Raw genomic sequence first — 13,264 nt, forward strand, 5'->3', positions numbered from 1 at the left:
TCAGATGGGATGAAAATCCCCTAGGTGGTGTGCGCTTGATTGTGCACACAGAAAGTCTGTCAGTGGCTGGTCTTGTTCCTGTTTTAAAAGAGCAGGAAAGAGGGAAAGAATACTGTGTCACTGCTGATAGAAAAATTTTGATTAGGGACTAAGAAAGGGGGCAGAGTAAATGTGAAGAGGGCACCTATAACTTTTATAAATCTTTTTAATGTCTTTTGCTAGACTAAATATTATCGTCTGCTGATTACTATTCTTTTTCTAATATAGTCTTCAAAAATATTCCTGAAATCATATCTTAGTTAAAATAAAATTTAATGAAACGGAATGTTTTATTGAATAAAAACTGAATATTCCCCAAAAACTAAAATGGTCTGAGCAGCTTTGGCAAGATTTCTGAAAGTCTAACTATGCAGCATGATATGAGATGTCATTAAAAGGATTAGATCTGTCTCAACAAGACCAGCTGGAAACTTGCTACATGATGGTCAGATCCTTCATGGTTTGCTTTTTAAAAATGTTTTGGCATTATCACTTTTCAGAGCTGTTCAAATGTAACATTGGTGCCTCTAAACTCCAAATTTGGTTGGCTCTGAAATGTTTCATTTTAAAATTTAAGTAAACATATAGAATTGTGACAAAGGGGACTTACTGAAGAATATTGTAGATGATTCATATGCATATGAAATATTTTCATTAAATTCACAGTTACTCTTTCAAATAGATGCTCTCTTCAGCCACTCTTTTGCAGACATTTATTTGACATCTAGTATTATAACATTTTGCGGGGGGAAGCATGCAAGTGATTCTATATGGTTTCTTGAATTCCTGTTACAATCATGTCAGTATCATCCTGGATCCCAAAGGAAACAATGGAAATTTAAGTATAGCTTTATTGTGAGACTTTCTTCTTGGAAGATTTTATGAGTTTTTAAGTTTTTATGTGTTTGTTTTTTAATTTTGTACTATGAAGTTTTTCTTCCTCAATCAGCAAATAAACAGTTAAAGCTTTAGGTGGAAAAGGGTAATTGCCATGTTTCCAGTTGAAATACTGTAGATGCCCCAAGGCTCTGCTTCCCCTCTTTGACAAACGATCCTTTTGAGCTGTTCATTGTAATTTTGTAGCTCCAGAGAGAAGTTATAAAATACACACATCAGTTTAAGGGCAAAATTCAAACTTCGACAATGGCACTAGTTAGTAATGATTTAATTGATAGTTTGCATTGAATATGCTAATATATGCTAATATGAATGATATCACTGCTGTGATAGGCTGTCCTGAGGATTGCGTGGTGATACTTACGCACCTTCCAAATAGACAAAAGCAGACAACTCTATGGACAAGAATATTATTAAATGGGAATATGCTGATAGATTGTTTTAAAAAAACACACACACAACAGCAACAAGCAGGGCCGGATTAACCTTTGGTGGGCCTGTCGCCAAACATATTTGTGGGCCCCCATGGGGCAATGGAGCATGGTGCAGGGGGGTCAGTCCGTGGAGTAGGGGGTCAGCCAGGGGCATGACATGGCAGAGGCGGCCCCACTCCGCCCAGCCCAGTGCAAGGGCACTATTTACAAACCAGCAGTTGCAAAACGCACAATGACCCGCCTGGCCCTGTGCTGCCGGCATGCCCCTTCCCCTCGGGGTGGGCCCATGCCGCACCACACATTCTCCCCCTCCTCCCGCCCAACACCGGAACACACACTCCCCCCCCCCCCCCGATTCTCTATGGCCAGAGACACCCCCCCCGGACCCGCTATGCTCAGCGCCCCCCCCCCGACCCTGCCACAAATGCACAGCGCCCTGCACAACACCACCCCTGCCCAGCACCCCTCTGCCCACAGTCCCCCCACAGAACCCCCACTCCCTGGTGCCCCACCACACAGATCTTCCCCATCCCCTCACAGCCCAGCAGCACTCCCCCAGGCCCTCCAGAGACCCACTCCCCCACTCCCTGCCTCCTGGCCTCACTCACCAGCCCTGCTGGGAGGCGACTGTGTCTGCTGGGCTGAGCAGCCAGGGCGGGTCCCGGGGCAGGGAATTGCTCTGGCCCCTCGGGAGTGGCGCAATCAGCCAGGCCACACCCCAAGCCCCTCATCCCCAGCTCCGTTGGGTCGCGGGCATCAACAATTTTCTTCAACTGGGACGCCAGAAAAAAAGTGTGAAAACCACTGGTCAACTTTTTTTCTTTCCGAGGCCCTCCCCAACACGCTATAAAAACTCCACAGCCACAACAACTGGCTTTCTGCATAGAAAAGCCAGGGCCGACGTTAGGGAGTAGAAAGCAGGGCAATTGCCTGGGGCCCCATACCACAGGGGCCCCCGCAAAGCTAAGTTCCTCATGGCCCAGGGTTCAGCCTCTTTTGGTGGGGCTTTGGCTTTCTGACCTGGGCCCCAGTGAGTCTAATGCTGGCCCTGCTTGGCGGACCCCCTGAAACCTGCTCAGAGACCCCAGAGGCTTCGGACCCCTGGTTCAGAACCACTGCTCTAAAGCACCTCTTAGGAGAGATTGCTGCTATAGAAGAGATTGTATTCCTGTGCTGGCAGAGAGCATGAAGGCAGCTTTCGAATAGGAGGAGAAGTGTATGTGGGTCAGAGAAACAGTAACTGGGGTGGGGGGGGAACCCAAGGACCCTTAGTTAATTCATCATTTGGGTCAGCTTGTTGTCTATGAGGTGGTGAGTCACACAGTAGAACAGGGTAAGGTATATGAGAGTTAGGCCGACAATTGGATGCTTGACAGGGGCCATCCCCCATACTCCAAAAGTAGACATGAAAATATTCAAGTTGATATGTTGATACTAGGCTATTCAGGTTCTTACATATCCCGGCTTTCATTGTGAAACTTTATTTTCAATTCAGAGCATCAGGAAACGGATGCTATTCAAATATAACATCAGCCAAAAATTATTATTAGTGGTATAATAGAGTCTGTTCCTCAGTGCATGGTGTAGGCCTGATCCTGACCGATAATTAGCACCCAAACTTCCATTGATTCAATGGTTCAGAGTCTAACTGATCTCCATGTATGGAGTTGGGAAGGAATTTTCCCCTGGGTCAGTTTGGCAATGACAGTGGGCATATTTTGCCTTCCTCTGCAGCGCGTGGGGTGTGGATCACTTGCCAGGATTATGTGGGTATATCTCATTAATTATTTTCCTGCTATTACAGGGTACTTGAGCACTGGTGCAAATCAGTTCTTCCTATTCTGCCTGTTGCACATAATAATCTAGTCTTCTGTGGTTTGTAGTGCTTTTTTCTTATTTCAGTTATTAGGTTTAGTGCGTTTGTGTTATGTTAACATCTTTGGCCCATTTACTCCGTCTTAATTAATACAAGTATGTTGGGTGGTGTTGGTGGCCTGTGATATACAGGAGGTCAGACTAGATGATCTAGTCATCCCTTAAACTTGATGGTACTGTGACGGAGAGCTCTGAGAGCTCCAGGCCTCTCTAGGGTCTTGTTACACCCTTTGGATGTCTGTTATCTCTTCAGATGTTACAATATCTGAAATCGCAGGCTATACCTTGACCCTATTTACAATCTGACATGTTTTCAGTTGTGCTGATATCCTTTGAGAATGTTGTTGTACTACTTCCATGCACGTGGGGCAAGAGGTTGAAATAAATATACTTCTAAGAATTCATGTAATTTTGAGTAACCCAAGTAGAGTTTCAGTTGATTGATCAAGTGGATGAAGGAAAGCCCAAAGGCTCCAGCTTTGCGTTATGGCTGAGTTGACTTTTGCTGACATCAGAAATTATTAATTGCACCAGCTAAATTACAAAGAAGTTATCATGGCTCAGAGAGCCAGGAATGTTGTAATTGTGAGGGCTGTTAGAGTTCCCTTTCTGCTTCCTCTCTTTTGACTTTAACCATCAAGACACGGAAGCAAGGTAATAATGTGAACTAATTCATGTGGTTTTGGGGCATCTTTTAAAGAAACAATGTGAAATGGACATTTATCAATTTGGTAACTGATTAGGTCCTCTATGAGGAGACTATACCCTGCCTTTGCAGGGCGATGTACACAGTGATTCGATTTATACATTTTTTAGAGCTCTACGTTTTTTATGACCCTGTGTATACGATAGGATATAGTGTAATGTGTACTACTCACCATATTATTATTTCTTCAGAATACTGGACGAATAACTTTACATACACTGGAATGAAGAAAAAGAGGTTAAAATATGCATGTATTTTAATTGGATCAAATTAATCCTCCTACTGTTTGTACTGAGATGTATGTTGTACAGATTTTATTTTTGAAAGATTTAGCCAAGTAACAGAAAAAACTACTTCCATGATGATCTTATCTACAGAGTGCAGAGTACAACAGTTATATTAAAATAAAGTCAAGGATCTGTCTTGCTTGAAAGTACGGTGCGAAGTAATTGCTTATATAGCCTTTTTTTAAAATTCTGTTTTAAATAGCACAAGGTTTCTTTTTCCTGCCCATCTAATTCTTTCCCTTTTTATTAGACTGATTTCCTCCCCCTACTCTGGAATGCTTTGGAGTAAAGCTGAAATTGACCTGGTTGATTTTAGCTTATGTCCCATCTTATCCTGTCAAAACAGCTTTGCTTGTGCATCAGTATCATTTACTGGTGACATCAGCATTGCTTCAAGAATAATGTAATTTAGCATTCAGGCAAAATGCAAGATATTCTACCTCTGGGCCCCACATATGTTGCAATTCTGTGTGGTTTTTTTTATTTGGTAATGAAGTAGTATATTTTTTAATACATAAAATTTAAATGGTTAACCTTCTCCATCAGAGTATAACAAATTTAAGGTAGATCAAATATTTAAACTAAAACACTTTGCAGTCTCTGTTTAAAGCCACAACAACTAGTACAGTCACATGCATGTTTCTGACTTTGTTCATAGGCATTATGTCTCCAATTCAGCAATCACATGCTTCACTGTAAGCATGTAAACAGGCTCATTGAAGTCAAGGGAACTGATTGATGTCAATAGGACTACTCAGGTGCTTAATGTTAAGTACATGCTTAAGTGTCTTGCTGAATCAGGGCCTATTGGAGTTCGAGAATGCCGTGTGGTCATACATAATGAGCTGTGGTATATTACAAGGAATACTAGAAACAGCAATTGCAACAAAACTGTTGTTGTAGGGTCTTTTTGCTTGTTTAGTTATATTCCAAGGATTCTTAGATTTAATTTAAAAAAGTTTATATCTTTGTTTTTCTCTTACTACGTGCTTCTTCTTCAAAATATAACCAAATTAAACTAGCCCTAGGTGGAAAAAATCTTTTTCTTCTAAACAATAGTAACACCAAATATGTGAACTTCTGTTGTCCTTTTGAACTTAAGATTCAGGGTCTTGCAAACTTCTCAAATTATGTGTTGAGTTTGCAAAACTCAGGGCTTGTCTGCATGGGGACCCTCAGGAAAATTGATCTAAATTAACAAGAAGTGTGAATTTAGCAATTAAACTAAACCAAAAGTAAGGCCACTTTAATGCCGAATGAGAGGTTCCACACAGGGATGTATTGTGGTTTAACCAATTCACTCTAAATGCATATCTTCAGTTAATTTGGATGAACTTTTAATGTGCCCATGTAGACAAGCCAGCCTGAGTTTGCAAATCCTTTTTCTTGTAATTTTAAATGCTGCTTTTATATACTTTGAGCAAAAAGCACTTTAAAAAGACATTATTTTAAACTTCATTCAATACATTAGAGTAGGTATCTTTGTAAACGCAAATAGGGAAAGTGAAGCACATGATGGAAGTGGTTGCAAAAGGTTATTCAGAATGTCAGTGGCAGACCTGAGAATATAATACAGGAAAATCTGGCTCCCATTCCTCAACTCTAACCTCTACAACCCATTTGTCTTTGGGTTTATGTATAATCATACAATTAAAAACAAACAAACTTACATTATGTAGCCTGTGTATCCGTTTGTGAGTGATTTCTAAACAATGGTCCAGCGACCCTTATTGGTCTTAGGGAATACAGGACTATAAAAGCAGACAGGAAATGTTGTAAGAAAAGTAGGGGATTGGATTTCTCTAAATCTGCGGACCATATTCTAATATAGCTGGAGAAGCACTGCCATAGATACTTGCGCTTCTTTACAGCTAACACTTTGTCCATGAAATATTTGTTTATACGTTTTCTGAAATGTGTATTTACCAGTAGGCTGCAAGGGCTCGAAAGGCATCTTTGGAGAGTTGCCTGCAGGACAGTTATTCAAATGGGGTTTTATTATCCTTAGAAAAGAAGCCATTGTATACTAGTTTGTAAATCTTTACTTGAGCAGTTTACTTTAAGTGCACATTAAGGTTGGAGTGTCTGCCTTGATGTTAGAATTTTTTTTTCTTTTGTTATGACCTTCCAGTTGCTTTAAATATGTGGTTATTTTTTGTGCTAAACTTCCAGTTGTGTCTTTCATATTTGATGGAAAAAGCTGCAGCTAGCATGTGCTGGAAAAGCTGGTCCTAAATAATAAGATATTGTCTTACCTAGCTGGCAGGAGAATGAATGTAAGGGTTAGCAGGGTTATGCATTAGTTAAACAACAAATGCATTCTTTGATTAAAGCTTTAAAAACTACAACCAGCTGGCTATTTCTAAATAAATTTCTGTCCCTTTGTCTTGTTTGGCGACCACACAATATCACTAGGTGCTGATGATGGTGGTGCTGGTGATGGAAGATGATAGTTTGTTATCCAGGTTCAGTTAGTAAGACAGAGTCCAGAAGTTTGCTCAAAAATTAATTTCGCCACTGAATTTAAGTTCCTGTCCATGCTGATGAGTCAGTAAAGTCCTGCTTCATCTGTCAAGAAGTATCTTCTTAAACATACCACTTCTCCTCTGGGACTGAGGAGGTAGGGAGTGATGTTTAGTTTAAACTTTGTTTTGCTATACAAACTGGGGGCTGAGCCAGTATCCTGGTGGCAGGATGTTATTGCTAATACAGAATAGGTGATCATAAAATGATGATCTATAGTATTGAATATGATATCCAATAGAAAGTAGGTCACCAAGAAGTAAAGCCTTATACCGGTCAAAAGTTGCACTTTGGATATATCTGTATCAATAATATTTTTCATCTTGAGACTTTGTTTTATCATTTGTATGTCTTTTGATTCCTCGACAGCTATAGTATTGTCTTGCTTGGATATAAAGCATGTGCTTCTTTCCGCAGCTGGGATGACAGCAGCTCTGTCAGCAGTGGGATCAGTGACACCATAGATAACCTCAGCACCGATGACATTAACACCAGCTCCTCCATCAGCTCCTATGCCAACACACCTGCCTCCTCCCGTAAAAACATAGATGCACAGGTAAAATTTCTGTTTCCTTTGAGACATACAGCAGCATTGATGGAGTTATTTTCTCTAAGCAATAGCTACAATCCCTTAAAGTGAATGAGCCTGTCTATTACTTCATCCTTTCAACAGTTCAGTGTTTCCTTGAAATTAAGAATGAAATGCATCAGCATATTTCTTATAATAGTAACCCTAGACTGTGATATTTGGCTCCTTTACAGCGTTTCAGCAACTCACGCTGAAATTGTTGGAAACCTGACCAGAAATAAAATAACAAACTCCAGCTGTCAGAATTTGTTTTAATCAATGTTTAATATTTTACTCTCAGCACTTTCAACCTTAAGGGCTCAATTCTGCCCCCTTTACTGATGTTGAGCAGTACCTGCACAGCTGGTCCCACTGAAATCAGTGGGGCTACTTGCTACCCAGAAAAATTAAGGGAGCAGAATTAATCACTTTTTTCTGTACATTTTTTCTGTACATTCTCGAAATATTTTACTTTCCAGTTTATTTTTTTTACAGATTTGCTACTTTGGAAGGCAAGTCTGATCTTTCAGTGTTCCTTTTCTCTTTAACTCCTTTATATCTTTTCAACAGTACCCTTAATACTCCCTTGTGACAAAATTCATTGTGCCATGTGTGCATAACAAGTATGTTTTCTGGAAAGTACTTGGTGTAAACATAATGATCAAATAAGAATTTCTGATATTCGCTTATAAGAAGGTCACTTTAGGAGGAGTTTGCTTAGCGATTGTAATATGTTTGTGCTTTAAAAGGGGGCAGATACATTATTTCCCACATCTGCTCTGAATTGTGCTAAGTGCTAGTTTGGCTGCTGCCCTCCACACCAAAAGTGATGCTGTATGTATATGGAGCTGATGTTAAGAAAGGCTGAGCACCCACAACTCCCATTGATTTCACTGAGGGTTATAGGTGCTCAGCACCTATTGAGAACAGGCTTAGAGTTGGTAAAGTGCTATGGGACCGTAAGTGCTTTTTAGTCTTTATTTTAATGAAAAATATTAACACTAGTGGCCTAAGCAACTTCATCCAGGGTCAAGCTCTGGAAGGAGTTCAGCACCTTTGTCAATCAGGCCATAGGTCACTGAGGTAGTTAGTAATTATTCTCTCTGCACACATCCCAATACAATGGTTATCATTAGTGCTTACCACCAGTCACCACACTGGTGTATGGGAGATACCACCGTCTTTCTCTGGATGTGAAATTTGTGACATCTCTGCTACCACAGTGTTAACAATTAAGTGTTAATCTTTTAAGAGACCCACTGTATATACAACATTATAAGTAACAGATGTGATTTTTTCTTTCACACTAGAAAGTATACTGTACCATTTATTAAAGAACAGAGTTTAATTAAGTGAATGCCAGAGTTTAAAGATTATTACACTTTCAGCGGAAATGTAAACACACATTGGCTAAGGAATAGTATTATCTTAAGCTTCCTGGGCTGCACATTATTGCAGGCTTTTTACTTTTGGCAGTATTTCAGAAGACCGTAAATTTCATATCCATAGGCATCATGCATACAACTCTTAGTGCTCAGAAACCACATATCCAAATACAGCAGCAGATGTCCAGTAATTTCATTTTCATACAATAGATTGTTCATCACTAAACATTGCAATAACATACGTGGTTTTCTTTTCATGTTGATACTAATTTTGTCATGAAAAGTGCAGGACTGAAAAACCCATTTTTGTTCTTTCTAAAACAGCTTATGAAGCCAAGGTGTCTCTGTTATCACAAATGGGACACATGGTGTCTTAATTTGATATCACATGTGGTGTTGCAAAGGGATCCCTATATGGTTACAATTTTTTTAAGGGGGGAGGGGGCAGGTTGGACTGGGATCTGAATCTTTTTTTAATGGCTGTTTTAATGTAGAAATGTGGTTGCTGTGAAGGGTTACACTGCCTAAAGTACTGTGTTGCAAGAGTGTATGACTCTTTTTTGCCTGGCCATGAGGTGCATATTTGAGCCTACATTAAAGATTTGTAGAGTTAGCCTCTGGTTATGTCAGTGATTTCATGTGTGTTTGAAATTGCTAATGCAAGTCCTCCACCGAATTGGAGAAAGGAGTTACAGTCGTTGAAGCACTTCTTCAAGCATGTTACAAAAGGAGTTACACAGGCAACCTGTGGGTTTTCCCCACAATTGTTAAATTAGAAGTGTCTGAACATTAGAATACAGTGAGGAAAATAAAGGCAAGTGACTAAATATTAGTCTGAAATAGGTGACTGAGTTTGACTCATGCCTTGTAGTGGGTCAGATTCTAGGAAGTATTTCTAAGAGATCACAATCTAATAGTACCACCAAACTTACTTCCCTTTCTCCCACAACCATTCTAGCATCCAAGGGAATGCAAGCTTTTGGTAGAACAATAGGGTTCCAAACTTGCACAGGCAGTAAATCTAGTGATTGGAGGAGGGATGCTCCCCCGGGATGCCCACGGTGGCGAGGCACCTCATCAGCACCAGTTCTTAAGCATCAGGCAGCCTGGTCTGTGCCTGCTGTGAGTCAACTCCCTGAAGCCATTCACTTCTGGCAACATAAGTGCTACCTTCTAGACCTCTGCAGGCCTTGCTCCCTCTTTGTAGATTAGTGAATGGCACACACCAATCCCCAAGCCATCTCCATGCATTCCCTGTAGTGTCCAGTCCCTTATCCACTGAACACTCACAGAAATATCAGGTCTGCTGTTCCCAAAGGAACATGCAACTTAGGACCAGCTCTTCGCTTAATACTAGAGTACTGACATATAGTTATAGTGAAAACAAGAATATTATCAAAAACTAGAGATTCAGGAGATAGTGAATAAGGATATTGGAAACGGTTATATCTAAACAAGTTCATTACACGCTTTCTAGAGGCTAAACTTAAGTAACAGGTAAAGTTACTGAGTAAAGAAGTTTATCTCACCCAAAGTTCTCTTTGGTGTTTTCAACCAAGGTTGGCTAAGCGCAGTGGCGGATTAATAATTTTGCCGCCCCTAGGCCGGGAAATAATTGCCGCCCTGGCCCCGCCCCGACTCTGCCCTTTTCCCGCCCCCATTCTAACCCCCGCCCCAACTCCGCCCCCTCCCTTCCCCTATTGGATCCCTTCCCCAAATCCCCACCCCCAGCCCTGCCTCTTCCCCCAGTGCGCGGCGTTCCCCCTCCTCCCCCCTCCCTCCCTGCCCCGCAAAACAGCTGTTTCGCAGCGCAAGCGCTGGGAGAGGAGAGAAACACGGCGCCGCGGTGTGCTTGCAGAGGAGGCGGAGGTGAGCTGGAGCAGGGGGGCGGGGCGCGGAGGGGAGCTTCCGCCCCTGCAAATTTGCCGCTCTAGGCCTAGGCCTTGTCGGACTAGGCAATAATACGGCGCTGGCTAAGCGCCTGTGTTCATGAATGCAAATGTGATGTCCGTTTACTTCCCTAGGTGCAGGGTCTTCTAGAAATACCCCCAAAATTCATCATCTTTACTCTTACACAGGATAACCTCCCATGGCTCGTTTTTTCCTGTGTGCTCTTTCCTGGTGATTTCATCTCTCTTCATTAACATTTCACTTTGTATGTAAATGGGCTTCCACTGTGTTAACTTACAATGCTTAATATACATCCCAACAGAGAGATGGTGGCTATACCTTGGTACAGACTCTTAAAAACATATTTTCAGTATATCTGTACATACATTTGGTGGTGATATTGATGACCAGTGTGACACCAGCTTTCATTTGAGACCTCTCATGACATTCTTTGGTGAACCAGAATGAGTTCCTGTAACCCACTTCCCTGTTGGCATTAAGGGCTTCTTGGGTCACACCAGGATGCATGGGTTATATTTGCAATTCTGCCATTTACTTGCTGTGACCTATTGCTCAGTTTACTCATTTTATAATGCCTGTGTGAGAGAATTATGAGACTATCTCACTAAAATATTTAAATTCTTTAAAGAATTTCTAATGTGTTCTGCTGTCCTTAAATGAAAGGTGCTGTTAACTGCAAATTATTATTCACAAATACTTTATTTCATCTTTTAAAAGCCAAATCCTAACCTCACCGACATAGAACAAGTTAATGGGCTTTGACTGTGGGAATCTTGCTTAGCTTGGGAGTGGACTCAGAAGTAATGCCGCAGCCTATGAAAGTGGAGTGTTATATATTGGCCACCACGCTCCTCCCTCTCTTGTATTCTTTGCTTAGACCCATGTATTATGGTCTGTCTTTGCCTATTCGTATTTGCCTTCTTCTATGTGGTGAGCCGCAAAGACCTGGCACAGAGATCTTCACAGCACACAAGGATGTGGTGCACCCGTTCTCAAGGGTCCCTACTGCTTTGGTCCCCGTGTCACAGGTTCATAGCTTTTTAGTTGTGGTCTTACAACATCTGTTTAAGGGAGTGCAGGGTTTGGATTTCAGATAATTAAAGAGAGATTGTGGAGCTCATGCATGTGAAACTGGGAGCCCAGACCAACAATACAACATATCAAAAGGGGAGGGCCCTCACATGTTAGTCTCTGTAGATGTAATCAGTAAGACATATGCAGTATTATCTTAACAAAAGAAACAAGAAAGGCAAAATAGAAACAAATCTAATTCTGCTAAATACAAGACCAAGGAACTGATATTTAGATGTACTGAGCACCCACAACTTCAACTGAAGCCAGTGGAGCTGTGAGAATTCAGCACCTCTGAAAAACTGACTGTAAATGTGGTAAAAGTTTAAATCTATGTAGAAAATTCATGGAGGTTGTCCCTTCCCACAACAACCAAAAAAACCCCTAAAATTCCATCATACACATCTTCTGATGGGAAGTAAGAATTAGAAGACATTTGAAAAGGACTCAAACTGCAACAAGAATTGGGAGAGAGAATGAGATAAAATAGCTTGGAAGTTTTGCTGGCAGTAGATTAAATGCTAAAATAGTTCACAAGAAAAAGCAGTTCCTTCACAAAGGTAACAGCAGCAGTAAATTATCAGATGAGTCAAGTTATCTAAAATCAAGACCCCATTATTTGGAAAGGAAGGTAACTGAACCTTTAAATGGAACCTTTTTAAACCAAGCAAATCTCTGGGTTTGCTATCGTAGTCATAAAGTTCTAAGAGTCTCATTAGCTGGTTAAGGTTGCTTCCGGCTCAGCCAGTTGTCAGTCCTTGTTCACCTATTATGTCCTGTGCGCCTTCTGATGACCTTCAGCAGACAGCTGCACCCCCGTCTCAGGATTTCCAGGTTCATCCAATTTAATGGTCTCTCAAACTGGGTGGCGTTTCAGCTAATGTTGGAATGGCAAGTTTCTTTGTGTTTGGGTTCTGGGCCTCAGCCATGTTTCTGTTCTGTTCTCATTGTCTGGCATGAAACCGTAGCATCTATGGTCAACTTGTTTCACGAGTGGACATGCAAAATTTCAAATACCAGGGAAGGTGATGCTTAGTACAATAGTTGCATCAAATAAAGGAAGATGTGGTACAATAATTGCATCAAATAAAGTGTGGTACAATAATTGCATCAAATAAAGTTGAAGAGAACAAAGCTGTTACATTGTCAGAAAACTTGCTCTTAGGCACTCTCTGGTGGTGAGATTTTATCTTCTTTTGTTTTCCAAAGGCAAACCAGAGAAGTGTAAAGTAAAGGAACATTTGTCAGTAGGCACCCAAAAGTGTGCTAAGCACTTCGGTGACAAGTAGACACGAGTCCTACTCTGGAGGGTTTGTAGGGTAAATAGACGATGATTAGACAATGGACTGGGAGTAGCATACACAGGAAGAAGACGACTGAGTGGTGATGATAGGCTTGGATTTATTGGTTCTATTTTTTGTTTGTAAGAGGTAGATAAACTTAGGCAGTAGTTAAGTGAAGCTACATTGTAGTGAAGAACACCTGGGAGATGTAGCCAGATTCTGTTGGTTTATGACAAAGCTGATATTGTTCACAAGTTTACAGTCACAAACATTAATCCCCAAATC

At 41.0% G+C, this 13,264-nt stretch overlaps 1 protein-coding gene across 3 annotated transcripts in view; it reads left to right on the forward strand.

The window, feature by feature from the left end:
- Positions 1-13,264, forward strand: part of NAV2 (neuron navigator 2) — a 354,629-nt gene that overhangs the window by 283,784 nt on the left and 57,581 nt on the right. For all 3 annotated transcript variants that reach the window (XM_065404227.1, XM_065404228.1, XM_065404229.1), the window contains one exon: positions 7,179-7,317. In XM_065404227.1, the coding sequence (XP_065260299.1) occupies positions 7,179-7,317 (139 nt within the window). The remainder of the gene's footprint in view (positions 1-7,178; positions 7,318-13,264) is intronic.

Source organism: Emys orbicularis, chromosome 4 (genome assembly GCF_028017835.1).
Source record: "Emys orbicularis isolate rEmyOrb1 chromosome 4, rEmyOrb1.hap1, whole genome shotgun sequence".
In the NCBI taxonomy this organism is placed as follows: Eukaryota; Metazoa; Chordata; order Testudines; family Emydidae; genus Emys; species Emys orbicularis.